Source organism: Festucalex cinctus, chromosome 8 (genome assembly GCF_051991245.1).
Source record: "Festucalex cinctus isolate MCC-2025b chromosome 8, RoL_Fcin_1.0, whole genome shotgun sequence".
NCBI classification, from domain to species: Eukaryota; Metazoa; Chordata; class Actinopteri; order Syngnathiformes; family Syngnathidae; genus Festucalex; species Festucalex cinctus.
The window spans coordinates 13,465,469-13,490,875 of NC_135418.1; the positions used below are offsets into that span (position 1 = coordinate 13,465,469).

The 25,407-nt window shown below is 38.1% G+C and overlaps 3 protein-coding genes and 2 long non-coding RNA genes across 7 annotated transcripts; 2 read left to right on the forward strand and 3 right to left on the reverse strand.

The window, feature by feature from the left end:
• Positions 1-117: 117 nt before the first annotated feature.
• LOC144024371 (retinol dehydrogenase 11) lies at positions 118-7,205 on the reverse strand. Its single transcript, XM_077530608.1, has 6 exons — positions 6,789-7,205; positions 4,637-4,876; positions 4,280-4,369; positions 3,466-3,654; positions 3,268-3,377; positions 118-1,546 (listed from the first exon to the last, which is right to left on the reverse strand). The coding sequence occupies exons 1-6, from the start codon at positions 6,943-6,945 to the stop codon at positions 1,367-1,369; spliced, it is 966 nt and encodes a 321-aa protein (XP_077386734.1). The 5' UTR covers positions 6,946-7,205; the 3' UTR covers positions 118-1,366.
• Positions 7,206-11,188: 3,983 nt separating this feature from the next.
• Positions 11,189-19,145, reverse strand: tpgs2 (tubulin polyglutamylase complex subunit 2). Of its 2 annotated transcripts, XM_077529126.1 has the most exons (8): positions 18,949-19,145; positions 18,745-18,824; positions 18,571-18,658; positions 17,878-18,018; positions 17,647-17,760; positions 17,399-17,562; positions 16,918-17,166; positions 11,189-14,741 (listed from the first exon to the last, which is right to left on the reverse strand). In XM_077529126.1, the coding sequence occupies exons 1-7, from the start codon at positions 19,022-19,024 to the stop codon at positions 16,948-16,950; spliced, it is 882 nt and encodes a 293-aa protein (XP_077385252.1). In that variant the 5' UTR covers positions 19,025-19,145; the 3' UTR covers positions 11,189-14,741; positions 16,918-16,947. The 2 variants fall into 2 exon arrangements, with proteins under 2 accessions (XP_077385252.1, XP_077385251.1); XM_077529125.1 differs by lacking the exon at positions 11,189-14,741 and having other exon boundaries at positions 16,751-17,166.
• On the forward strand, positions 11,944-17,342 carry aqp7 (aquaporin 7). 2 transcript variants are annotated; one of them, XM_077529123.1, is made up of 7 exons: positions 12,607-12,622; positions 12,694-12,811; positions 12,955-13,081; positions 13,150-13,287; positions 13,369-13,487; positions 14,444-14,661; positions 15,121-17,342. In XM_077529123.1, the coding sequence occupies exons 3-7, from the start codon at positions 13,051-13,053 to the stop codon at positions 15,314-15,316; spliced, it is 702 nt and encodes a 233-aa protein (XP_077385249.1). In that variant the 5' UTR covers positions 12,607-12,622; positions 12,694-12,811; positions 12,955-13,050; the 3' UTR covers positions 15,317-17,342. The 2 variants fall into 2 exon arrangements, with proteins under 2 accessions (XP_077385248.1, XP_077385249.1); XM_077529122.1 differs by lacking the exons at positions 12,607-12,622; positions 12,694-12,811 and adding an exon at positions 11,944-12,321.
• A 1,356-nt stretch (positions 19,146-20,501) lies between the features above and the next one.
• On the reverse strand, positions 20,502-25,157 carry LOC144024049 (uncharacterized). The gene is made up of 5 exons (XR_013284660.1): positions 24,863-25,157; positions 23,977-24,095; positions 22,443-22,633; positions 22,241-22,335; positions 20,502-20,905 (listed from the first exon to the last, which is right to left on the reverse strand). It is a non-coding gene; the product is annotated as an uncharacterized LOC144024049 (long non-coding RNA).
• Positions 20,600-21,947, forward strand: LOC144024050 (uncharacterized). Its single transcript, XR_013284661.1, has 3 exons — positions 20,600-20,871; positions 20,952-21,014; positions 21,510-21,947. It is a non-coding gene; the product is annotated as an uncharacterized LOC144024050 (long non-coding RNA).
• Positions 25,158-25,407: the final 250 nt, after the last annotated feature.

The window sequence follows — 25,407 nt, forward strand, 5'->3', positions numbered from 1 at the left end:
ATTCACTTGTCAATTTGTGCTGCTGCACGAGTCTGGTGCTCTATTCGGCTGCTGGCTGTTAGCTTATACTGTATAGTGAAAACTATAAATTCCATTCCATAAATAAGTAAAAATAAGTTATGGTGATTGTAACCTTTTACAACTTTATTCAGTAATTAAACCAAATCAGCAGTGAACATCAAGTCTACCTTTCCTGATTGGTGTAAAATCTTTATATATGATCAATTGACAATGTAAGCGCAAAGTACAAATACATTGACGAAAGAAAATCCCTTTTTTTTTTTTATGCATTATCTCCCAATTTAAAGTAAATGGTCACCAGTGAAATACACTTACATAACAGTAAAGACAAAGAGCTACAGATAAATCATCTAAATTGCGGGATTAACATGTGTAAGCCTTCAAATTTTGCATGTATACAAGTTCATAAATAAATTAAATACTCACCCACTATACACTTGTCTTTATAATTGTAACAGTAAAGATGTTTAATTGACACATTCATAAATTCATGCTATCGCAGAAAAACAAACAAACAAACAAACAAAAATAATATCTATTTTGCTAAAACAGCTGGCACATCCCAGCACAGATCCCTCTGGTGTATTGCAACAACATAATGAGGCTCGCTACAGTGGCAATAACAATGAAGGCAGCATGAGTGAAAAACAAAAAATCATTTGTAAAAGAAGCACATAAAGGAACTCTAATGACATAAATTCACATTTATGTTATTTTTCATGGAAAATGTATTTTAAATAAGCAGTGAGAATCAAATTTACATTAAATCCCCAAAACATAATAAACCTCTTCAGAAATGAAACTTTGTTTCAGACACATAACTCTAAAGACTTTCTGGCTTTTACAGTTTGAAAGATATTCAAAATGTTCATTTTCATTGCAATTATTTCGGTTTGAAAAATAAGAATTCTCAGTAATTAAAATACTATTATCAGCAAAACTGATTTTCAGTAAATTCAGTGGCGCATGTCTTACTAATCACATTATGGGTATAAGAAAATAACACAAAAGCATGACTACTGTTTTCTTTTAATTATAACATACAGTGATTTCATCATATTTTTTGTGCATTGAACTGGTAGCTTATCACTTGAATTAGTACCAAAGAAGTAGTTCAGTTTAAAAAACAAAAAAAAAACAAAAAAAACAACAACCCAGCAACCAGAATACATTAAGATTAAAATATATGCAATACTCTGTTATAAACACGTCAGTGCATGGTTTCTATCTTTCACAGTTTAAAAAATACAATTGATTGAACTTTCTGGTTTAAATGTTACAGCAGTCACAACAACAAGCGTATTCAATCGGACCTCTTTCTGTTATCAGCAGGAACATTATTGTTTCACAGCTTGGACGTCAGTCGCTCACAGATCTCAAAGTCCTTGACTGCGAGGGCTGCGTCCCGGGCCAAAGGGGCGGGGAGGACAATGGAGCAGTCGCTGTCAAAATACTTTCCACTTATGCCTTCTGCTTCCTCTGACACGGCGCAGTAGATGGCGCTGACTGCCCCCTCCTCTGCGGACTGAGCACATGTCAAAGTATGGTCAGCTAACAAGACGTCGCATAAATAAACCGTAAATTGCCAGTTTCCTTACATAGGAAATGTATAATGTATTTTTTCAGGTTTCAGGCAACACTAGGCATTGTATAGATACATATCATATCATATCATATCATATCATATCATGTATCATAGGTAGACGAACCCTATTATGCAAACTTGTGGCCCACCCTGTCTCATTAAAACACAACAATTCACCCCCAACAAATCAACTGAAACATACATTCTACTTCAGAAACATTCTAAATGTCATGTTTATATTACTTCCTCAAATATCGCACTCAGTGATATTCAATCATTACTAGGAAATAATTCAGCTTGAATGAAAACGGCAAGCATTCATTCAAGGTTCTTAACCCTCCTGTTATTTTTGTTTGAGAGGAACAACAATAATGTCCCTGGGTCACATTGACCCGGGGCATGTTTAGATGTTCTAATGTGTCAGAAATGTGCATAAAAAACAAATTCACTATTTCATCTTAACCAGTGTGTTATGCTAAGTTCTCAGGAACAGCAATAATGTTTCTGGGTCAAAATGACCCGGCGGCGTATTTAATTATCCAAAGGTGTCAGAAATTATTTTATTTTTACTATAATAACAAAGACAATACTTAATTTCTCAACCCATGTGTTACTTTTGTTTCTCTAGGTTTGTAGTAACATTCTGGGTCAATTTGACCCAGGCTCCTATGTAATTATCCAAACATATTACAATTTTTTTTTTTTTTTATAATCCTGCTTAACTTACAAAGCCAATACTTCATTTTCACTCTGGTGATTCTTTATCTTTTTTTCCCCTTTTCTCTCTCTCTCAAGAACCGCAATAATAATCCCGGGTCATTTTGACCTGGGTTTTACTCAATGATCAAAAAAAAGTTTCAGAAAAAAAAAAAAAAAATCAACAAACATTATTTTAAATCTCGCATTAACTCTATCAACTAACAATTTAAATCAATATCGCCTCTCACAGTTCATGCTTCAAAATTTTTTTTAATAAGAAAATGCTTTAAAAAATGTGTACAATTCAATTTTTATTAGATATGTTGATTATGCATAACAAGCCAAGCAGAAGTCTATACCTAAAAACTACTTTCAACATTTACTTTAACATTTCATACGTGCATTCACACAACTCTTTGTGATCAGAAAAATAAAACGTGATCCCCCCAACCCCCCCCCCCCCACCAATTCAAAACATTGGCGCATATGTATTGTATAGGTGAACAAAATAAAACCAACAAGATATGTATTTAACACACACACCCTCACGACAAAACAAAATCAATGTGACTTTTGCTGTTGTCTTACAGAGATATGAAGTGTGTGTATGAAGTATATGACCCTCTCATATAAATATTTCCGCAACAGTCTCCTTTTTCTTTTTTTTTTAATAAATTTTTTTATGTCTACCATCTTAAAGGGATAATTGACTCATTGAGCCATTTTCAGCAATAAAAAGTTAATATTTTGTTTTTAGTGGTAACGTCATTATTTTTCATGTACAATTGTTTTTTTGTTTTTTTTTTTCTATTTGCTGTCGACTGATGATGACATCACTTGTGCTGAGGAAGAAGTTAACAACCAATCAAGCTGATTCCATTTAACTACTTGATAAGCATTGGAGAACATTATTCATTATTCTTTCATCAGTGACAGTCCAAATAAAGTTGACGTGCACTCACCTTGAAAAAGAACTGCCCAATGAGGTTGAAGACAAAACGAATCCTGAGTGGATAGTACCTCATCATTCCCGTCATGACAATACCAGGGTGGACCGAGTTGGCGGTGACACCTACGTAACATCAACACACAAGCATGTAAACAAAAATATAATAGCAAGTTTGCAGTATTATATGCAATTCAAAGAAATTTGAGCCTACCTGATCCTTGAAGTCTCCGCGCGAGCTCATTAGTGCAGATGATGTTGTGCAGCTTAGTGTGGTTGTAAACTCGATCAAGATGGTAAATAACATTTTCCCCATGAAAATGAGAGAAGTCCACTTCACCCTTTTTGTGGTTGACAGAGCTGACAGTGACAATCCGTGCTGGAGCGGAATTTTTTACCAGGTCTGAAAGAAACAGGAGATCGGGGTGGAGTATCGCACAGTGGTTGAGTACTTTTGTGCACGTTTGCTCCAATTATAATGTCATGGAGATTTTCAAGTGAGGTTTTAAAGTGGAAGTCAACTATAAACATTTCTTGACAATAATATGTTACATGTGACCTCACTAGTCTAAACATGACATTCTGATTAATCTTACATTTCTGGAATTTTGAGTTATGGCAAAATCCAGCCATTTTTTATCCATCTCAGTGGGCGGCCATTTTGCTACTTGTTGTCGACTGAAGATGACATCATTGTTGCTCAGGCTCAGATAATGACCAATCAGAGCTCAACTGTTTCCTGCAGCTCCGCTGTGATTGGTTGTTACCTTAGACCTGAGCAACATTGATGTCATCTTCAGTCGACAGCAAGTAGCAAAATGGCCGCTCCCTGAGATGGATAAAAAATGTTGGATTTTGCTGCTTAACACATATTTCACAAATGTAATATTAACCAGAATCTCATGTTTAGGCTAGCGAGGTCACATAACATATTGTCAAAAAATGTTTAAGGTTGACTTCCACTGTAAAAAACAACAACTTTATTTCCTTCCACTGCTATACAGATGAGATCAATTCTCTAATCCTACCAAGTAGCTGGTTCGTGAGAAGGAATGGCCCCAAGTGATTGGTTGCAAAAGAAACATCAAACCCATCTTTGGTAATCTGCCGGGGTAAACCTAATGGAAGAAAGTGATACATATTAGACTTTTAATTCCACCCAAACACTAGATCCCACAATGCAAACACAATAAATGGATGTTGAGCTGTATTATTTACAAAACTGTCATTGGAAAATAAAGTGTAATTAAAAAACAACACATGCGTATTGTGGCTAAGCAGTAGGCCTGTTGGTGCCCCAATTATACTTCATGTAAAGATTACACTGCATTTGATGAATTCTACTAATATTACAAAACTAAACTTCAGAGTGAAGTCTTCATCACCTGACACTCCAGCATTGTTGACAAGGATGTGGAGAGCGCTTTCCTCCTCCAGAATTTTCTCAGTAAAATCTCTGACGGAGTCCATTGAGGAAAGGTCCACCTGTCGCACATGGACGTCACTGTTCCCTGTTTTTGCTTGGATTTCTTTCGCCGCCGCTGCCCCACGGGACACACTTCGACAAGCCAGAATGACACGGGCACCCCGGCGGGCAAAGTCCATGGCGATGAACTTTCCGATCCCTATGAGCAGAGTGGAAGAGAAAAGAAAAAAAAGTTGCACAGTGCAACCAGAAAGTGATATTGTATAAGGGCTGAAATACAAATCAGTCTATTGGTGGTGTTAATACGATGGCAAAAGCTTTTTTCCTGAGAAAAAGCAAACTTAAATGATACATGCATTGAACACTATAGCCTGTATTTACTATGTCAGAATTACCGCACCTTCCATTAGAGAACACAAATAACGTCTTTGCAGCATTGTCGCATAGTCGTCCTATCCAGCTGGTGATAACGTCACATGATGATACTATCAAACAATACTGAAATTCTTTCACACCTGAATAGGGTGTCCGCAACCAAATAGGTGAGATGAGCGTCACATGATTTTGAAATTTTATCAACAAAACTGAGATAAAACACGATATCAAGTAAGAATAGTTCTTAGGGACATTGTATGGTAATAATAGCTAATCATTCGATTAATTTGGGCAGAAGAGAAGCCTTACATCACCCACAAAATTATGTTAAATTGATAATTTATTACGCTCTCATTGCTTAAAATGGTACAAAGACGGCGCCAGCCATCCACATCAAAGACTGCGGTCACGCCGAGGCCCCTGACTGACTACAACAAGCCATTTCTAATTCACAAAAGTAAATGCCTGTGTTCTTTTTCGAAATTCTTACAACCCTGAGCGATGTGATAAACAAAATGTGGCGCCGACTAACCCGTCATGCAGATATTAATCTGCATGGAAATTTACCTCCATGGATCACAAGCTTCCTACTGCAACAAAGTATTCAATATAGGCGACAGATATGCTGAAGGAAAAGGCTATTATTTAAGTACGGAGTCGGGACAGACCAATATTATTGATTTGATAAAAATAAATAAACAAATAATAAAATAAAAATAGGAATTTGATTTGACAATATTTTGACAGTGAAGATATGTACCTATAATGTTATCTGATAAATTTGCAGGGGTGGCGAGATCTGGTCCTCGAGGGCCACACAGTCCTGCAGGGTTTTGGATATTTCCCTTCTTCAACACAGCTGATTCATGATCAGCTCATTAGCAGCTCGGCAGAAGCCTGATAACACGCCTGTTAATTGGAATCAGCTGCACTTCGAATATAGGGAAATCTATAAAACGCACAGGACTCCGGCCCTTGAGGATCGTAGTTTGACACCCCTGTATAAAGTATGTATAAAGTATAAAAAGTATGAAGGAAGAGTTTGCAATTCTTTACACTGGTCAATAGGTACACAGATACAAGTGCTTTTAGAATATCGTAGGGAAGTGCATTGAACAATCACCTTGATTGTTTGTTATGGTAATTTATCAAGATACTGTGGGTTATTTATCATTAGCTGGATGCTATCAAAATGGTGAATGAAAATTAAAATACAATCATTATACTTCACTCTGTGTGTAAAGCAAATCTGAGTTTTACTTTTGGAACTGAACCGCCAAAGCGAATGAAGTTTTCAGCGATTCTCAAATTCACTGAAATTTGTTTGTAGGTTGTAACAAAGGTTCTCAAATATATGTCAAAATATAGCAATGTTGACAATAACAGTAGGATTTGAACAATTTAGCCGTAACCTATACGTAGCATTAAAAATGAAAAAATATGATACATGCATTTACCACACGTGCTACATATTAACTTTACCATTGTTTATCAGCTTGACCATGACTGTATTATTGTCTCATGTTACCCAAATACATTTCCAATTTGGCATAAAAAGATTTAAATTGATATTCAAAGCCAAAAATAATCACATTTGCATTGGTAAATATTTATAATATATTAATATTCAATTTTATACACAAGAGAAATAGGAGACTGAGTACTCAGGTTAGCATTTCTATGAAATAATTAAATAACACAAAAAAAATTGCTGGAAACACAAGACCTAAGCAGACCTGAATTGGCCCCTGTCACAATCGCCGTCTTCCCTCTGAGCTGCGTGGGGCAGGCGCGTGGGTCCCAGCGCCCTCTCCGCTGCAAGCGCACCACCATCCACAGCAGCAACGTGGTTACCATCCACAGCGGGTGAGCGATCACATCCAGCCAGCCCATTGTACTGCGGAGCGTGGTTGGGGAACAAGCTGATGAGTCCCGCAGCTGTTAAGTTTGATGTGTGACAATGTGAGGCAGTCCACGGCAAGTAGGCGTGACTACTGAATGCTCATGACCATGTCACCATATATGGTTATTGATTCATCAAGGATGTCGTAATCTATTGCCTTAGGCCCTGTTTAAAGACATTGACACTCAACGTGGCTAGTTTGTAAGCTTTTCTGGTCATTTTCATGCCTGTCGTTGACGATTATCTTTCAGCACCCATGGCAGGTCGTTGTCATACGGCACCAGTGGAACCTGTTCAGCAAAATTTTTGTTTATTGCCCGCCTGCATGCCACCTTGCCTGCTTGATATCTTTGCCAGATTACACTTTTGTCAACACAACTCTTGTAGCAATGAGCAGCACAAGATTAGCCTTTATTAGTCTTTTGGAATTGTGAGCTAGGTGACCGTTTTGAAGAAGAAAGCTACCACTGAGAACCTATGCGGTCTTGCCGTCTCCAATGATAGCGATGGAGCTACTTTCATGGAGACTGGAAAGTGGGGAGGCAGAATCCTGTCTGCCTCACCTTGTCTTTATCTGCGGTTTTCTGCGATCAGGAAAACTAAATATTTTCGCTAACAGGCAGAAATCCTGCAGGCTAAGTCCAAATAGGGTCAATTTAATATTTTTGCATAAATTGATTCTGTTCTCACTTGGCCTGTTGTTTTTACAGTTTTAAACAATTTAAAGTGGGGACTAGGGTTGCCAACTGTCACGTATGAGCTGGGACGCCCCGTATTTTGGGCCAAATTGTTATGTCCTGTGCGGGACCTCAAAAGTCCCTTAAAATAATTCTCAATTCTTACACGAAATGCAGCAAACGGCATCTTTGCCATTTTTGGACCACGGATGATCCCGTAGGTTGACAAGTGACAAGGAAGTTGTTCGTAGCCAATAAAATGAGTCGCTGGGTGTGACGTTATGTGGAGATCTTGCAAGGTAACAGAGGCAACTAGAGAGAGAGAGAGAGAGAGAGAGAGAGAGAGAGAGAGAGAGAGAGAGAGAGAGAGAGAGAGAGAGAGAGAGAGAGAGAGAGAGAGAGAGGCACTTCCTGGTTTCGTCACAGCTTCATGTCGCCTACACTCTAAACAACCGATCTTAATACTTCGGCTGCGAACGTATCAGCAGAAGCAATACAAGATATATTCTCGTACTATTTATGAACAAATACTGCGAGAATTTAGCTTGCTGGCAAGTTTCGCAATCAGCGCTTAACACAGCAAACCGCACTCTACAGGTCCTAGATCAGCTAAAATGGCAATGTTACGAAGCACGGCACCTGTCAGCCAATCACAGGCATCAGGCATCATCACGTGCATTTGTTGTCGCGGCTTATACTGCGTAACTGGCTAGAAAATAATCATAATAATAATAATGTGTAGTGTTGTCCGGTCGGTTAGGAAGAGAGAATGGATAAACCTGTAAGAAAGAAAAGAAAGAAAAGTCTAAATGGAAAAAGTAAATTTGGTGAGTCACGCTCCTCTTTTGCATTTATTTTTTCTTGCACCTGTTTTTTTTTTTTTTTTTTTTAGGTAAAGAGGCAAATTTTGTTTTTTTATGAGGTTTAGTATGAGGTTACATAATGATGGCCTACCGTAAGGATTAAAGGGAATGTACAAACTTTGTGCATTTCGAATCTAATCAGAATATACACTGATTTCACACATCATGCTCACACCACCATGGCACCGTGCCGTGCACCTGTCCCTTATTTCGGGATGAGAAAGTTGGCAACACTAGTGGTGACTGTAACTTGAGAACAAATCAATCGACACTCTTCAACATTCAAAATGTCTGAGAAGTGTTGTAAAACTGCGTATTTCCTCAATTTCCTGTGTAAGCTATGTGGCCTAATTGTCACATTTATTGCATCACTCATGGCTCTCGCAGATCTTTGAAAATGAGTTTGGACCGATGACTTTACAAAGGCATTTACTTTTGTAATAAATTGAAAAACTTTTTGTTCGGTCAGGGGCTCAGTGTAAGCACATTGTTATGAGGACGGTTGGCGCTGTCCATGTTTGTACCAATTTAATCAATGATAGCGTAATAAATTAGAGAGTTTTTACGGCCCATTCAGTTAGCGACTGAACATTATTTTGTGATGTTTTGTGTTGACGTGAGTGTGCAACTGTATATAATAGGCTAGCAATATAAGTATAATAATAATAATAATAATAATAAAAACTGTGTTTAGGAACTCAACAAAGCTGTTTTTTTTTTACATTTCTTGAAAAGTTGTGTTTTTTTTGTAGATGCAGTATAAGAATTATTCCCAAGAGCAATGAAATGTAACACACAAATATTAAAAACATTAGCCTGGCTATGGAAAATCATAATGCCTATTAAAACTGCAGTAACTGCTTGCTGCCTCACATTCCATCTCATTTCTCGCAGTTTAAATGATGAAACCATGGACATTATTGGATTAATAAAAAAAAAAAAAAAAAAAGAAAATCAATATAAAGCATAGACCAGAGAACTAAAATAGAAAATAATTTTATATAATCATTTTTAACCCTTCATATACAAGGTGAGGTTCTCCTTTCCCAGCCTCACCTCACACTCTATACTTAAATATATTTATCAATACTTAATTCGACTTGTTTATTAAAGTAAAAGTAAAAAAGTGCATTCGCTGAAATTTGAGTCCAAAAGTGAAAACTGTGCATTTTTTTGATAACTTCATTAAATGAAAGTAGATATAATAAAGCGCAGGCTCTAAAATGTATTTGAGTCAAAGTAAAATGTATTTTCACAAGATGTTTCCTCCTCACTGTCATGAGCTGAGGGTTGGATCCCAAAGTGCAGACACAAATAAGATTTTAACTCTTTATTCACAACGAGAGGCGTGGAACAAACTCGACTACATGAGAAACAAAGAGAGTTGCACAGAGGACAGTGGTAACAGAAGTAATAATCTGACAAAGACACACACTTCTCAGGAGGCTTATATAGACAAGGAATCGATCTGATTGGTTGTGGCTAGACATGTGGGTAACAGGACTGACATGGAATATCTGATTGGCTGTTGACCAGGTGAAGGGATTAAAGATTCTTGACATCACATAGCCTAAAACCAGTTGAAACTAGATGCTAGTTACACCAGGTCAAAACAGACACTTGTTACATCAGTAGATAACAGACACTTGACCTCACAGTCATGAACCCAATTTAACAGGTCATGAAATCAAACTTAACACTGGCGTGACCCCAGACATGAACTCACGTCAAATAAATACAGTAAAATACAGAACAGTACGGTAACAATGTATTTGTAAGTTGTTCACTTATTCAGCACTGTATTTATTGGATTATTCATTCATCTCTTTATGAACTGTCAGATGGAATAACTTCTGCTGTGTGTGTAAAGCTACACTAAAGTGTACTGTAATCAACTCAATGCTGCTCCCTAGTGTTGAACACAGGCATCACTCATTTTATTATCAGTTCAGGGGTCACATTTGCCCCACTTTGATCTCTAGTAGGCCAGACCAGTTTACTCGTTATCTAATAAGCCATAAATAGTGACAAATCCAATTGTTTATTTTTATGTGGCGCAAATAACCACATTTGGAAAATATTCAGATTTATTGATTACGGTAATATAATGTTGCTTCAATTAAAAAAGCAATCTTAATAAATTTATTGTGCACAATTTCAACATGTGACCGACTCTGGCTAAATGGTCGCCATGGGTCTAAAAAAATTAAAATAAGATATTCATATATTATAATTATACACTTCTTTCCCTTTAAAATGACATATAATACATCTGCGTCACTAAAAACATGCCGAAGTTACAGCAAATTTAATAATGTTGCCAGGCTAATTTTGAGAAAAACACATTTAAAGTTTTGGTAGCACTTTCAAAGGTCCATACCGACCAGGACCTTTGGAAAAAGATATTATTGACCCTAAATTTTTCAGCAACTGCTGAAAGACCACTGGAAAAGAAATTCCAATAATAGTTAAGGACAACATCCCCCAACCCAGATTCTATTATGCTTACAAGTGGCTTTTATTTATTTATTTTTTTAGTTTTTTTTTTTTTTTTTTCTGATGAGGTCAATTTGCCGTAATGGGAAATTCGATTAAGAATTTTGTGCCAATTCAAATGGTTATCTACCATTTTGAGAAGAGGATTTATGGATATTATATCATAGATATCATATCTGAAATGTTTTTGAAAAATGAACAAGAGTTTCAATCTTCAACAGTTTTTTTTTTTTCATTCAATGTCAAACATAAGCAGGATAAACACTTTATACTGCATTCCAAATTATTATGCAAATTATTTTTGATTTTTATAAACAGTTTATGAAAATGGCACTCAGCCTAATTTAAGTCATCAACTATTGCAGAATAATTTTAAGATTTTTAAACAGACCTCACAATTGAATGATAATTGTATTTATTCAAAAGTCAAAACATAGTTTTTTTTTTGTTAAAATTATTATGCACTGCAGTGTTCCAACTAGACATTTTACAGGTTGTCAAGAACTAAAAATAGACATTTTACAGCATTAAGAGTTTGTATTTGCTGAAATTGAGCTTGTGAGTTTTTGTATATTTGATTTTTTTACTATGATGTTAGAGCAAACCCCCCCACCACCACCACCGCAAAAAAAAAGAAAAAAAAAGTACCATATGCTGGTGCTGTGTAAGGGATGTCATGAATGTGCAGATTGTAACAGCATTTTTTTTTTTTTTACATTGACACTAAAAATGAGAAGTTAGTCATTTAATTGTTTTCGTGTAATCAATGCAAATTACTTCTTGTCCAATGATGTTAAACAGATGTTTTAAATAAAAGTTTCCTCATTGGTCAAGTACTTTCTCACAAAGCAAAGCTATTGGAGGATGCAGCTGTCTGTGTGCCCGTTAGCTCATATCCGGTGGGAGGGGGTGTGTGTCACCCCTATAAAATGTGTCCCAATTGGAATGTGTAACAAAGAGCGAGAGAGCGAGCGAGAGAGGGGAGCACACTGGAAGCGTGAAATTCGATTAGAGGACAGAGGTGCCTGTTGGCGAGACTACCATTTGGAATTGTGGACTCTGTGGGCAGCATGTTAGTTTTTCAAGGCTGAACTCAGGATCTCTTTGCATTACATCTTTACTCTTAGTTGTTAAAAATAGCCTTGCAATACAAAAAGGCCAAATGAGAGAAATAGTCAAACTCCAAGAAGAAGAAATGAAGGACTTTGCACAATCAGTCGATCAAGGGGTCTCTCTGCGAAAAGCACCTCTTGTGACCCGATCTTTTCGATTAAGGAACGAAATTGTTCGTGTGGGACTAGCTGAAACTCTTTGCACATATGTAATGATGGTAAGAAATGAATTTCTTTGTGATTTGTGGTAATAACAAAATTAAAAACAAAATGTTTTGTCTGTTAATTTTGCTTACATTTAGGCACAGGAAAGCATTAAGGATGAATATTATTGCGCCTGTGTTCTTCTACCCCAAACATGTGTTTTGTTCTCACATGTTTGTGTTCGTGGGAGAGGATTTGACCTGAAGAAGTGTCAGCCAGGGGGCCACGTGGAGAGGGGTCGCGAGAGTCACATGTTTGTCTGCTGTTCCAATCGATCCCATATTTAGAACTGGGACAGAGACAACGTGAAGCCCAGTAATAAATTGGAACAACAACACATCTTTCTATCTTGGACTTCAGACATTCTGTTTACATTTTAACTTTAGGGTACATGGTTTGTGGAGGCGGAACTACACATTTCCTGTTCCCTGAATGAATAGCTCAGTGTAAGCTTTTTTGTGAGTTGGCTTCAGAAATGGGACTTTTATTTGGAGCGATTTGAAGGTGAGGATTAACCTGCGCCTTTTTTCCCCCTTTTTGCTAGTTTACACATCCAGTCTGCTGCAAAGACTTAATCATATATTTTGTCTTGTCTTTTACTCATCACCCGCACTGTGACCTTAGCAGTGTATTTATTCTGTGTCCAGGTGTTTGGCCTTGGTTCTGTGGCGCAGGTGGTGACCGGACAAGGAGAATTTGGACATTACATAAGCATCAATCTGGGCTTTGGGCTGGGTGTTGCAATGGGGAGTCATGTTGGAGGGAAAGTTTCAGGTATATTAATTTGTAAATCATAAAAGATAACAGCTATCTACGCCACAATGCGCTTGTCACTCCACCAGGTGCTCATATGAACGCAGCAGTGTCCTTCGCCATGTGCGTGTTTGGCCGCCTTGCATGGAAGATGCTCCCCCTCTATTGTTTTTCACAGCTGTTGGGCTCCTTTTTGGCCGCAGCGTCAGTCTATGCAGTGTATTATGGTGAGGACACACTGCACAAACAAGTTGAAAAGTTTCTCCTTTCACACAAATAATCTGATTGTGTATTTTTTTTGTTTGCAGAGGCAATACATGACTACTGTGGGGGGAATCTGACTGCAACTGGTGTAAAGGCAACTGCTAGTATCTTTGCCACATATCCCGCCCCGTACCTCTCCTTGCTGGGGGGTTTCATTGACCAGGTACAGTATGCATTCATTAAATACCCTTGGCATAAAAATTTGTTGAACTTTTCACGCGTAGCATTCCGCAGTAGTGTTAATTTTTATCTGCCATTTTTAAATTTAGTCTGTTTTAGTCCAGTTTCAATCACTATTGTTAGTTTTTATCATAGTTGGTCAACATCATCCCGTTTTTATTTAGTTATCTTGACTATAAATCTAGCATTTTAGTCTTTAATTTAGTCCAAGAAAACATAATTTTATTTGTTTTAGTCAATAGAAACTCTCACCATTTAGTCTAGTTTTAGTCAAGACAATCATTTAACCCGTGTATTTTTTTTGTCAGCAGATTACGTTGAACATTTCGGATCTAAAACTATTTCACATCAAATTTTTTTCTCATCTTTTTGATGAAAAACGACTTCACACATAATTACAGTATATCAACAATTGGCTACTTATGGCCCCATGCTACAAGCTAGTACAATAGCCAGCATTAGTTAGCGGTTGGATTAACATTATTGTTGGAACGTTATAGCTGTTGGATTAATGCTACATTATACGATTTTTTTTTTAACCTTTCACCTTAAATCCACCTCCTGTCTGTCCAATGTTTGTGCATGTTGTACTCGCTATCTGCAGATTTGAAAGGGGGTGTGTCACATGACAGTGTCATAGTAACAGATTAGCAGAGACAAGATTTTACAAAATCATATATTCATCTCATTTTTGTTCATGAGCTGAAATAACGTCCATTGATTTCTGTCCAGTTCTTATGAAGTTAAGTACATTTTCTTCTCGTCGTCATTAGTCAACGCAAATGCAGACTGATTTAGTCTCAATTATTGTTTATTAATGGGGGTTTTAATCTAGTCTAGTGAAATATGTGTTGACCAAATGATTTTTGTTTCGTTTTCGTTGATGGAATTAACACTATTCTGCAGGCATTGTCATGACTTTAATTGTGTTGTTGCCAGGTTTTTGGTACAGCTATGCTTCTGCTGGGCCTGATGGCATTGTCCGACCAGAAAAACAAACCAGCCGCAGCAGGCAGCGAGCCGACCATCGTGGGCCTCTTGGTGTTGTTAATTGGCATTTCTCTGGGCAGCAACAGCGGCTACGCGATCAACCCCACCAGAGACATCGGACCGAGGCTCTTCACAGCCATCGCAGGCTGGGGGGTTGATGTGTTCAGGTATGGAGGAATTTGACACTACAAGGTCCTCAAGCTCTAATCCAATAATCCTTTATCTCTCTTGATGCACTAGTGACATTCTGGAAAGAGATTTCAGAGTAAGGAGACGGAACATATATACAAATGGTTATAATTCCTCATCTTGTTCAAATCCATTGTGGTGGCGTTTAGAGACAAAAATATGACAATTGTGCCAATGACCCATATTTATGGACCTCACTGTACATAGTACCCCCTTGTCAGACAGCAACAACTGCTTTCAACTCAGCCGTGTGGGAGAATGAAGTGTCAATTTACCCCCTGACACACAGCTGGCGTCCTGCCTCTAATAATACAGCTGAAGTTGGGCAATTCTCGACTTATGTCCCAGAAGACAGAAATATAAACATGCTTGATGCTAACATGTAAAAATGATTTGCTTGTTGATCTATCAGTTTTGTATTTTCTTTATCTGTGCAGGGCCGGAAATGGTTGGTGGTGGGTGCCCATTGTCGCCCCTATGATTGGAGGTGTAGTGGGTGCGGGGTTCTACATGGTCTTGGTGGAACTTCACCATCCTCCACTGTCTGAAAATTGTGCTGGACTCAATCAAACATTAGAGAAGGAGACTGAACCACTGGAAAAACAGAACACTGACACTGATTTGTGCGTGTGAGAGGCCCCCAGCTAATAAGATGTATGGAACATGTCAAGCTGTGTGCACATGCGTAGTGGACACATTCCAAGATTGCTCTGATCGGATGAACCGCAAAGATGAGACTTGCGTGTATGTACAGTATCTTGATTACAATTTGCATCACTTGTTAAGCTGCTTATTGTAACTGAAAGAGAAAGGGCACTCAGCTAAGGTTGAAGACATACTCGTATTATTTGCAAATGTTCAACACCCTGTTTACAAACAGGAGTGAGACTGGCCACTGAAACCTAACATGTTTTTCATGAATTGAGGTTGCAGTGTTTTATAGTTGGCCTAACTTTGGAGTAACTGAGTGCTACACTAACTGTATTACAATTCTACCTCCTTCAAATAAACCGTAGGCAGTATTATGACCCGTTTTGGGCTTTTTGATGGTTCTGACCAAGCCATTTCAAAATAAGATGCTGCCTCCAGGCTACAGGGATACTTGACTCAGTGAGCCATTTTCAGCAGTAAAAAGTTACCGTAATACTTTATCCAGAATGAATTGATAACTTCATTATTTTTCATGTACAATTAATACCTTTAAAAACTAATTTCCCCACCTGCTGTCAACTGAAGATGATATCACCTGTGTAGGCTCAGTTTGCTGACCAAACAGAAAATAGGTGAGCCATGATTGGCCGTTACCTACTTCCGCAGCACAGGTGAAGTCATTTTCAATCAACAGCAAGCGTAAAAAATGGTTTTTAGAAGTTATCAACTTCATTCTAACTTTTGACAAGTGTCGTGTAAAGGCCCCAATATTGCATTAAAATAGTGGCATCTTCATCAGCAAGTACTGCAAGTAACATGCCGATACCATTATTTTCAACACTAATATAGGACTTTGGATGCAGCATCTTGTGTCTTGCTCGTGCACAACATTCAATGATGTGTGACATGTTCATTGCATGCCAAGCCAAGATATCCTATTGGCCCTTGAATGCTCTGGACCAATGGCAGGGCAGCTTTTTTATGTTTGAAAAACAAACAAACAAACAAGCTAGATATCGGTACGGTATCAGCCGATACTGCAAAACTGGGTATCGGAACAACACTACTTTTTACTGCTGAAATTGGCTCAATGAGTCACGTATCCCTTTCACAGCCTACAGTAGCAACTTTAATATTTTGCAGAGAAATAGGTGCTCATCTATTATTCATTCAGGCAGACGGCAAAAATGGAAAATATGACCTTGATGTTGGAAGAACTTGAAAAATACTTGAGCCTAAAGTTGAGCCACCGGAGTCTTATCACGTGAATGCTGCCATACTCGATGGGCATTACACTTTAAAGTGAATCATCACATCACTTGCTTTTTCTATGGAGTTATAAATAGTGAAAACATTAGCAGCTATAATATTGAAAATCTGACATTATGAGATTCATGGTGTCAGTTGTCAACCATGTGATGAAGGAATAGCACCCAAATTTTATTTTCAGTCTTCACAATATATGCATATATGTTATGTTGCATCATAATTGATAAATACATTCAAAAGTGTAATATTTACAACAATCTCAATCTTTGTAATATAAATATAATTATGCAAGAAGAAATTCAGTGATCACTTACACTACACTGGTTGAAAGAAGCGGATCTGTTTTATCGCTTCACCACGCCAGGTCTTCCACTGCTGTTTGCGCTTTTAGCATTGCTCGCTAGGCTGCATGGCGCGGATGGCTTCTTCTTAGGGGTGGGCACCTTGGCTTTGGCTTTAAAAGCCTTTGTGGGATCGAACTTGTTGAGGTGCGAATCTCCAGCAGAATGAGTCAGGCTGAGCTCACTTGTGAATGTCAGCGGCTGGTACAGCGATGCCCACTGCTGTGGAGGGAATGTGTGTTAGCGAGTTAACACAAAAACAAATGAGAAAATGAAAAGCAAAGTTTTGATTTCTGAATGTACATTATTTTTGTGAATGTTGCGTCTTGAGTTTTAATCTACAAACATTGTACATGTGATATCAGAATGACAAAAAATAAAAGTGCACCTTGATTCTATTCTATCAAGACATATCACTGATATAAAGTATTTGGAGAATAACTGTATTTGCTACCTTGGCTTGCGGACTGGGGCCATAAGGTGTAAAAGAATACTGCCACTCAGGCAGGCCCAAGTGAGTGATCATCAGGCGGTAGTAAGAGGAGAAAGTTGTTGTCAAGAAGTGCCAGCAAAGCGAGCGGTCGAGAAACCAAATTTCACTCTGTTGGGCTACCACACCTGGAATGAGAAAATAATGTAAGTAAATTGGTGGCACTCAAATCAATTATTTTTTTTTTTTTTTGACAAAAGAACTTAGAGCACCTGGTGTGGAGTTTTTGTATGCCAAGCACACCGTGCCATTCCCACCACATGAATCCAACTCAAAGATGCGGCTCCGAGAATCAAAATGTGGAGGGGTGGAAGCGTTTGCCAACCCTGTTGGATCACAACAATAAAATTATCTTTTTTTGGTGAATTTTACACAACCAACATAGCAAGTTTGCAACTACTGATTTTGTTACATGAGTACAGAATTTCACTGATGAGCTTTACCACATTCAGCACTGCTCTCCTCCCAGTCTAGGTCAGCCAGTGACGGCGTATTTGGCAGAGAGAAAACTGGTGTTGGCTGGAGAAGAGGCTGCAATCTTTCCACACTGTTAACTGTCATGCATCCTAAAGGAACAGATTCATCTGAGGGAAACAAAAAATAACATTGAAAAATATAGTTGTTTTATTGAAAACTTTTAATGTTAGTTCAGTACATGTTCTGCTACAGTGTTTCCCAACCAACAGTGACACCACCAAACAAATCATATAAAAAAAAAGTGTACACTGTACTGCATCCGAAAATAATGATGGGCTTGTTGCAATTAACTCAGAAATTTACATAGGCTTACTCAGTGTGAAATCTAGTTTTCTTTAGTAAAACACTATTTTGGATTTCAAGAGATGGATGCACTAGATAGGCACTTTTGTCATAAAAAAAAAAAAAGATAAAATAGCCTTCATTTGTTATAGAATGGAGACATCTGTAAATTTGGCATCTCAGGTTTCTGGCAGTTAATTGTTCTGCCAAATTGCCAATCATTTTACATCACTGGTATAGATTGATGAGAAATTATTAATAGTAAATGATGATTTTTTTATTTTTTTATTTTTTGGATAGTTTCCTACACACCTGATAGCTTTTCGTAGCAAAGTTGGAAATCACTGTGTTAGAATACTAAAAATAAGTTCACTTGCTGTCTAGTTTGACGTTCCAAGTAAGTGTAAAGCCATCTGTTGTCAGATAAAAATCTCGTAGGTCCTCTGGTAAAATACAATTGTTTTTCTGAGGGGAGGAGGAAACAGATGGTTTGTTAATTATGTGACATTTAATTATCAACCGTTGCAGCGTTTGGGATGGGTTTCCTTCACCTGTTCCCACGACAGCAGACTCCTTTTCTCTGCAGGCTCCTTCTCTGTGAGCAGCACATCGACAACACCAGGCATGTTCTCTGGCACGAAAGAAACACGATTTTGAGTTTACTGTATTCGTCAAGTGCTACAGTATTAACATCTTAGCTTGGTAAACTAATGTTGCATTTGTTGCAAGCTCCGACGCTGAATGAAAATACTCACCAAGGATTCGAGTGATGCCGAGTGTCATTCTTTCAGGCATGCATTTAAACGCCGGCATGTCTTTTGTGCCATCCATTCTTTTATGGATAAATTAGATTTTTTTTCATCATCAGAAGAGTAACCCCTTCGGGTTATGACCGTCAGTCACCAAGGCAAGGCAAGGAAGCCGGCGAGAAGAGTCTAGCTGCAGACCATGGGCGAGTGGAGCGCTACCGGAAACACGTGACTTCCAATACCGTCTTTTTTTTTCTTTTTTTTTTTTTAAAGCCTAAACGTAACTTAACACTAAACATAGCCATTATCTTAACGCAAACTAACTTGAAGTAATATAATTTCTATTTTTCAGTATATTTCGCTGTTTTGCCAAGACTGCTGTTGGCGCTGTCGTCACCACCGGAAACACGTGACATCCATTTGAACACCGAATGCAATGCAGCGTAATTGCAGACGTATGTGTCCTCCAAATATTTGATCAATAACAAAGTTAAAGAAGTATCTTTTAAAATAATTCATAGATGTTATCCATGCAAAGTTGTTCTACAGCGGATGAAGAAAAATATTAACACTGCTGGTGATTGCTCTTTTTGTGAAAATTCTCCTCAGGATATATATTTATATATATTTGTCTTGGGATTGCCCGTTTTCCAAAACATTTTGGGAAAAGATACTTATAATTCTGTTTTCATTATTTTAGAACCACAACTTTCTCTTTGCTTTGAAAATATACTGCTGGCTTCAATAGTTATCCATCTAGATGTCAAAACGCTTTTCATATCATTAATTTTGTTCTCATATTATCATTAATTTTGTTCTCATATTGGCAAAATGGCACATACACAAATGTCGATACATTAAGCAGAGACCTATTTTTTTCATGTTCGAAAATGAAGTCAAACAATATATTAAGTCTATTGGTCATTCCACAAATAAGAAAGCAAGCAAAACCTTGTATTTATGTGAACTGTATAATATATTTTTGTAGAAGTTTATTTCATATGTATTTGTCTCCCCCTGGCTGTTGTGTTTTGTATTGTTATTTTTTTCAATAAATAATAAAAAATAAAAATAAAAAAAAGATTTTAAAAAAATGCAGATGTGTGTTATGTTACACGCATCACGTTGGTTTGTCTTAACTCTTTGACTCCCAGGCGTTATAAAAACAAAACAAAAAAATCCACAGTGCCAGTTGCTTTTGAGCATTTTAACTCATCTTTCATGGCAAAAAGAATATTGATTGCCTTTACTACATATACAATGTGGCTACGAAATGAAAGATCGCATTCCATTCATTGGAATTTTACTAATCATCATGAAACGTCTTTGGCAGTCAAAGTTAAATTAAGGTGGATGGAATATGATTTATGTAGTGATGGAAATATTAAATAACAAAAGCGCTAGCCTCGACACCTGTCTTTTGTTATTGAACATCTTTGTGGATTGGCTTCATTAACAGGCACAGCACCTTTCCATTTTAAATCCTGCTCTTGCAATTCAAGCATTTTAAATATTATGGCTCGAATGCAAGTACTTGAAAACTTGGGAATAACTCACAATTAAGTACTCCTTTTTATTTAGGTATCATCATATATCATCAAATAAAAAAAGACAAAATAGGACAAATACCACCCAGGAGTTAAAAAATATATGATAAAGCAATGGAAAACAATCCTCCACACAAATCAGGCACATTTCGTCATGACAAATGAGGCTGAGGGGCACTGAGTGTTCTTCTGGCCAGTAAGCTTCCACAGTCCTGTCTGTCCTTTCCTCCTCTGCTGTCTATTGCGAGGCATTACCAAACCTTGCACTTGTGTTTGGGGTTCATGGGCGTGTTTTTTTTGCAGGCAAAGTGCTCGGAGAACTCGTGCGAGTTGGAGAGAGGTCCGATGACTCGGAATCTGGAGGGGCTGTGCCTTGGACTGGGTTGGTTGTCCTCTTGACTCACACCACACCACATCTGATGGGAAAAAGAAACATTCACTTGTCCTGTGTCTCTTTTACAGTTGCTCTAAAACTGCTGACACTTGTGAGGCTTCAGATGGGATGTTCTCAGAGGGAAGTGGCTTGTGAGTTTACGGTGTTATCAAAGGTTACAACAGAGAGACTGGAGAAAATTAAAAAAATAAGTGGACATTGAGTGATAATTGATCACACTGATTGGCTGTTTGCTAACGAATTAGTGTGTGATAATTAGACTGCAATATTACATAAAAACAAGCAAGGACAAAAATTTGGTGTGTCTAATAAATAGGGATGTAATGATAACGGCAATATGTCCATATCAAAACTGCCACAATGTATGACCGTTGTCATGTCAGGATATTAAAGCATCACATCTATTAAAAAGGCCATGTTGATTTCCATTTGTGAAGTTCCACCAACCTCTGGTGGTTAGTTTATTAGTGCTGTTTAATTTTAATTAGGCATGTTTTGGCAACCTATGTTCGAATGGCCAGATGAAGGGAAACGTTAACACGTTTGAGTTCCTTCACAAATTGACTGGATTCATAGCTCATTTATGTGCATTAAGGTTAATGGTATCTGTACTATTTTCCAAAAAGGTTTTGGAGAAACATGCTTCCATCCAAGCAACGACAGCGACGCCCCTGCTTATTTCAGCAAGACAATACCAAGCCACATTCTACATGTGTTACAACAAACAGCGTGGCTTCATAGTAAAAGAGTGCAGGTACTAGACTGGCCTGCCTGCAGTCCAGACCTGTCTCCCATTGAAAATCTGTGACACATTATGAAGCGTAAAATGCGACAAAGGAAACCCCGGACTGATAAACAACTGAAGCTGTTCATCAAGCAAGAATGGGGAAGAATTCCACCAACAAGGCTTCGATAATTAGTGTCACAAGTGTTAATTGAATGTTGTTAAAAGGTGATGTAACACGTTGGTTAACTGTCGTCTGTTTTGGAATGTGTTGTAGCCATAAATTTCCAAGTTTATGATTATTTGCTAAATAATGAAGTTTATCAGTTTGGATGTTAAATATTTTGTCTTTGTAGTGTATTAAATTAAATATGTAGTGTAGTCAATTAAATATAGGTTGAACATCATTTGCACATGGTGTTTAGTTTTTATTTATGTTTAAAATATTGTCACAGCTTCACTGGAATTGGGCTTGTACTTGATAATTCTATGTTAAAACGACATTCTTGTTACTTTCAGGCCTCGAATGGGGAGTTTCACTACATAAAATAAAAAACAGCTTCCAGAGCTGTGTGAATAAATACACATCTGTATTAGCAGATTTATAAACACACACAGACCCACACCACAAACCTGTGCAAATTCGACAAAAACAGCTGGTGGTTGGTCATTCCCAGAGCTGGCAGTATGGCTTCCTCACCGTTCCTTTTGATCCAGTTCACATAAGCCTTGTAGGGGAGGCATACCAACATGTTACACAAGCTGGACAGTGGACACTGACTTGTGTTTAGCAACAGAGTTCAATAGAAAGTTAACTGTTTAACATCTTAATAACCTCATAGGCAACATTGAGTCCACCGTTGTCGGCGATGTCTTCCAGCGTTTGGCGACCATCCAGGAGCTTGTGGTTGATGCTATAGTTGCCATACTGCTCCACCATGCACTGGGACTGCTTATTGAAGGCCTCCACAGTTGAGTTCGTCCACAGAGAGCGGAACTTGCCATCTTCGTCAAATTGAGTCCCTTCTATGACACAAAATTAGGAAGCATCAATGAATATAAAACTTGTAGCAGTAAAACCCTGTGAATGGGGACCGAACCCTTCTGCATGTAACCAACTACAAAAAAGTAAAGAATTACTACTCTAATATTATACAAGGCTTTTGGAGCCATTTTGTGGCATCTTGAGCGGAGTTAATCATACATCGCTCAAGATGCCACAAGATGGCTCCAAAAGCCCTGTAGCCCTGGTTAGCACGTCCGCCTCGCAGTGCTGAGGACGCAAGATCGAGTCCGGGCTTCCTGGGTGGAGTTTACATGTTCTCCCCGTGCCGGCGTGGGTCTTCTCCGGGTACTCCGGTCTCCTCCCACATTCCAAAGACATGCATGGCAGGTTAATTGGGCGCTCAGAATTGTCCCTATATGTATGCTTGTGCGTGTGAGTAGTTGTTCGTCACTGTCTGCCCTGCAATTGGCTGGCAACCAGTTCAGGGTGTACCCCGGACTGGGATTGTTTCCAGCACCCCTGCAACCCTTGCGAGGAGTAAGCTGTCAGGAAAATGGATGGACGTTTTTGTGGCATTTTGTTGCCCATACTGAGGCCCTTTTAGCAATGAGGCCCAAAGTGCCCCTTTGCCCAATTTTAAATTTGTTTTGGGTGCATGTGAAAGTTATTTTGTCTTCCAAAAGTAAAATTTAACAACATAATAAGTTGACAGTACCAAATGTCGGCTGCAGCAACCCCACGTGAAGGTGAAGAAGTGGGAGCAGCTCGTAGAAGAAGACAATGATTACGATATCCTTGGTCTGAAAATCCTCTACGATGACTTCATACTACGAGACGCGCCACTCTTTTAAAGCCAGGTAAAGGAATAAATAAAGCCACTTACTAAAAGACCAGTAAGAACACACATGCATTTTTTCCCCTTTGTCATTTGTGGGATCGCTCATATTACAAAAAAGTAACTAGTTACAGTTACTTCATTTGAAAAGTAACTTAATAGCTCTGATGATTAAACAACAAAGTAATACATTACAATTAAGTAACTCTTTAGTTTTTTGTTTTAGTTTTTTGTTTTGTTTTTTAAATAAAAAACACGAGGGTTAATGTAGCAAAGCCATTATGTTGAGAATTAATAAAGAAAAATCAAAATGTACATCATAAAATAAGCTCTTTCAAAGCAGGGTTAACCTCTGAGGCACAAAAAGTACTGGAACTATTCATTTGTTTGAAAATTACAACATGGCTTGTGGTTGACTTCCTCACACTTCACATTTGACAGGTTTTCACAAATCCAAACTCCATCTTGGAAATGTTTTCATGCGGCCAGACAGCCTGTCCAGTGACATTTTGTTGTTGATTGTCATACCTCCAGGTGTTTTGACTGGCAGACGACATCACCACCAGAGTCCACCAGGTCTTCCTCATCTAATGCGATTCTCTTGTATGATAACATATGAAGCCATATTCACAAGAGTCCCTGAGTGCCTGCAAGTATTTCAAAAGCATTACCTGCCGGGCCCCAATGTGATTGATTCAAATGTGGTGATATCACACAAGACAGCATATTCAAACTTTCTGTCACTCAGTCAGGCATCACCGAGATAAAAACACAATAAAGCTTATTAGTTGTCCTTTACTATTTGCTTCACATAAACACAAAACCTACAAAGGGAACCATTGAACCTGTCATGCGTTGAGATTCATGACTGGTGAGGCACTTCCTCTGCAGTTGTATTTAAAAATATGAACCCAAAATACAGGATTTGTCTATATTTCAATTTTGATCTCAATTGAGACATTTGTTTTCAGGGCTTTTAATTTGAATTGTGCTTCAATCAGAGCAGTCCTAGGTGTACCTTCACATTTATTTATTTATTTATTTATAAGTGTATTGGAACTGGCTCCAGTTATGGTTATGCAAAGGTTATATGTATGCCATTGTGGGCTACTAGTCAAAGAAGTAGGCTGCTTCTCTTGGCTAATTCATGCAAGAACCTCCCCTACACTTTCTCTGCCCTTGAAATCATCAGCTAGGCTGAGTGAAAATCCACATACACACAATATAGTGTATGAACTACTGCCCTTCATAAGTTAAATACAGTTATCGTCTGCCTCTTTTCAGACGGGTGCTTCCCTTTATTTGCAGCTTAGTATCATGGCCAATACAAAGTACAAATGCAGTATCAGTTCCAAGACATGTTAAAATACAGTCAAACATACAGCTGTCTTATTATAAGCACAAATAAACTTACTTCGTTCCACTTGCCAAGGGTGCTAATCTAAAATTGGAGACTTGAGCTCTGTTTCTTTGTTTTGGAGTTTTGGTCTGTGCTGGATATTTTCTTAAGATTCAGCAGTTGTGTACGTCCGCTGTGTCCCCAAGCTCTTCTTTTCAAAGTGTCAAAGATATAAAACATATGCCACTGAAAAGCTTTGTGACATGGAGGTCATGTCATTTACAGGCCAGTGTTTCCTAACAACTTATTAGGTGGGGAATTTTTTTTCTTCTTTAAAAGAAACTTCTGCGACATCTTATTGACTCATCTAATCTAGTGCTATGTGTGTATGGCCTCCTTCCTGATGGCAATAGCCAAAAGTCTGGAAAAAGGGGGTGCTGGGGGTCTGCCAGGATGGGTTTGGCTTAGTCCTTCGAATACATCAAATCTAGTAGACCTGGCTGAGATCAATGAAATCAACCCAAGTTATCTTTCGACACTGCTTAACAACACTTATTCGCCCGTTTTTATTAACTCATTCACTCCCAGCCGTTTTCACTGAAGCAACCCCGTTTCCTGTT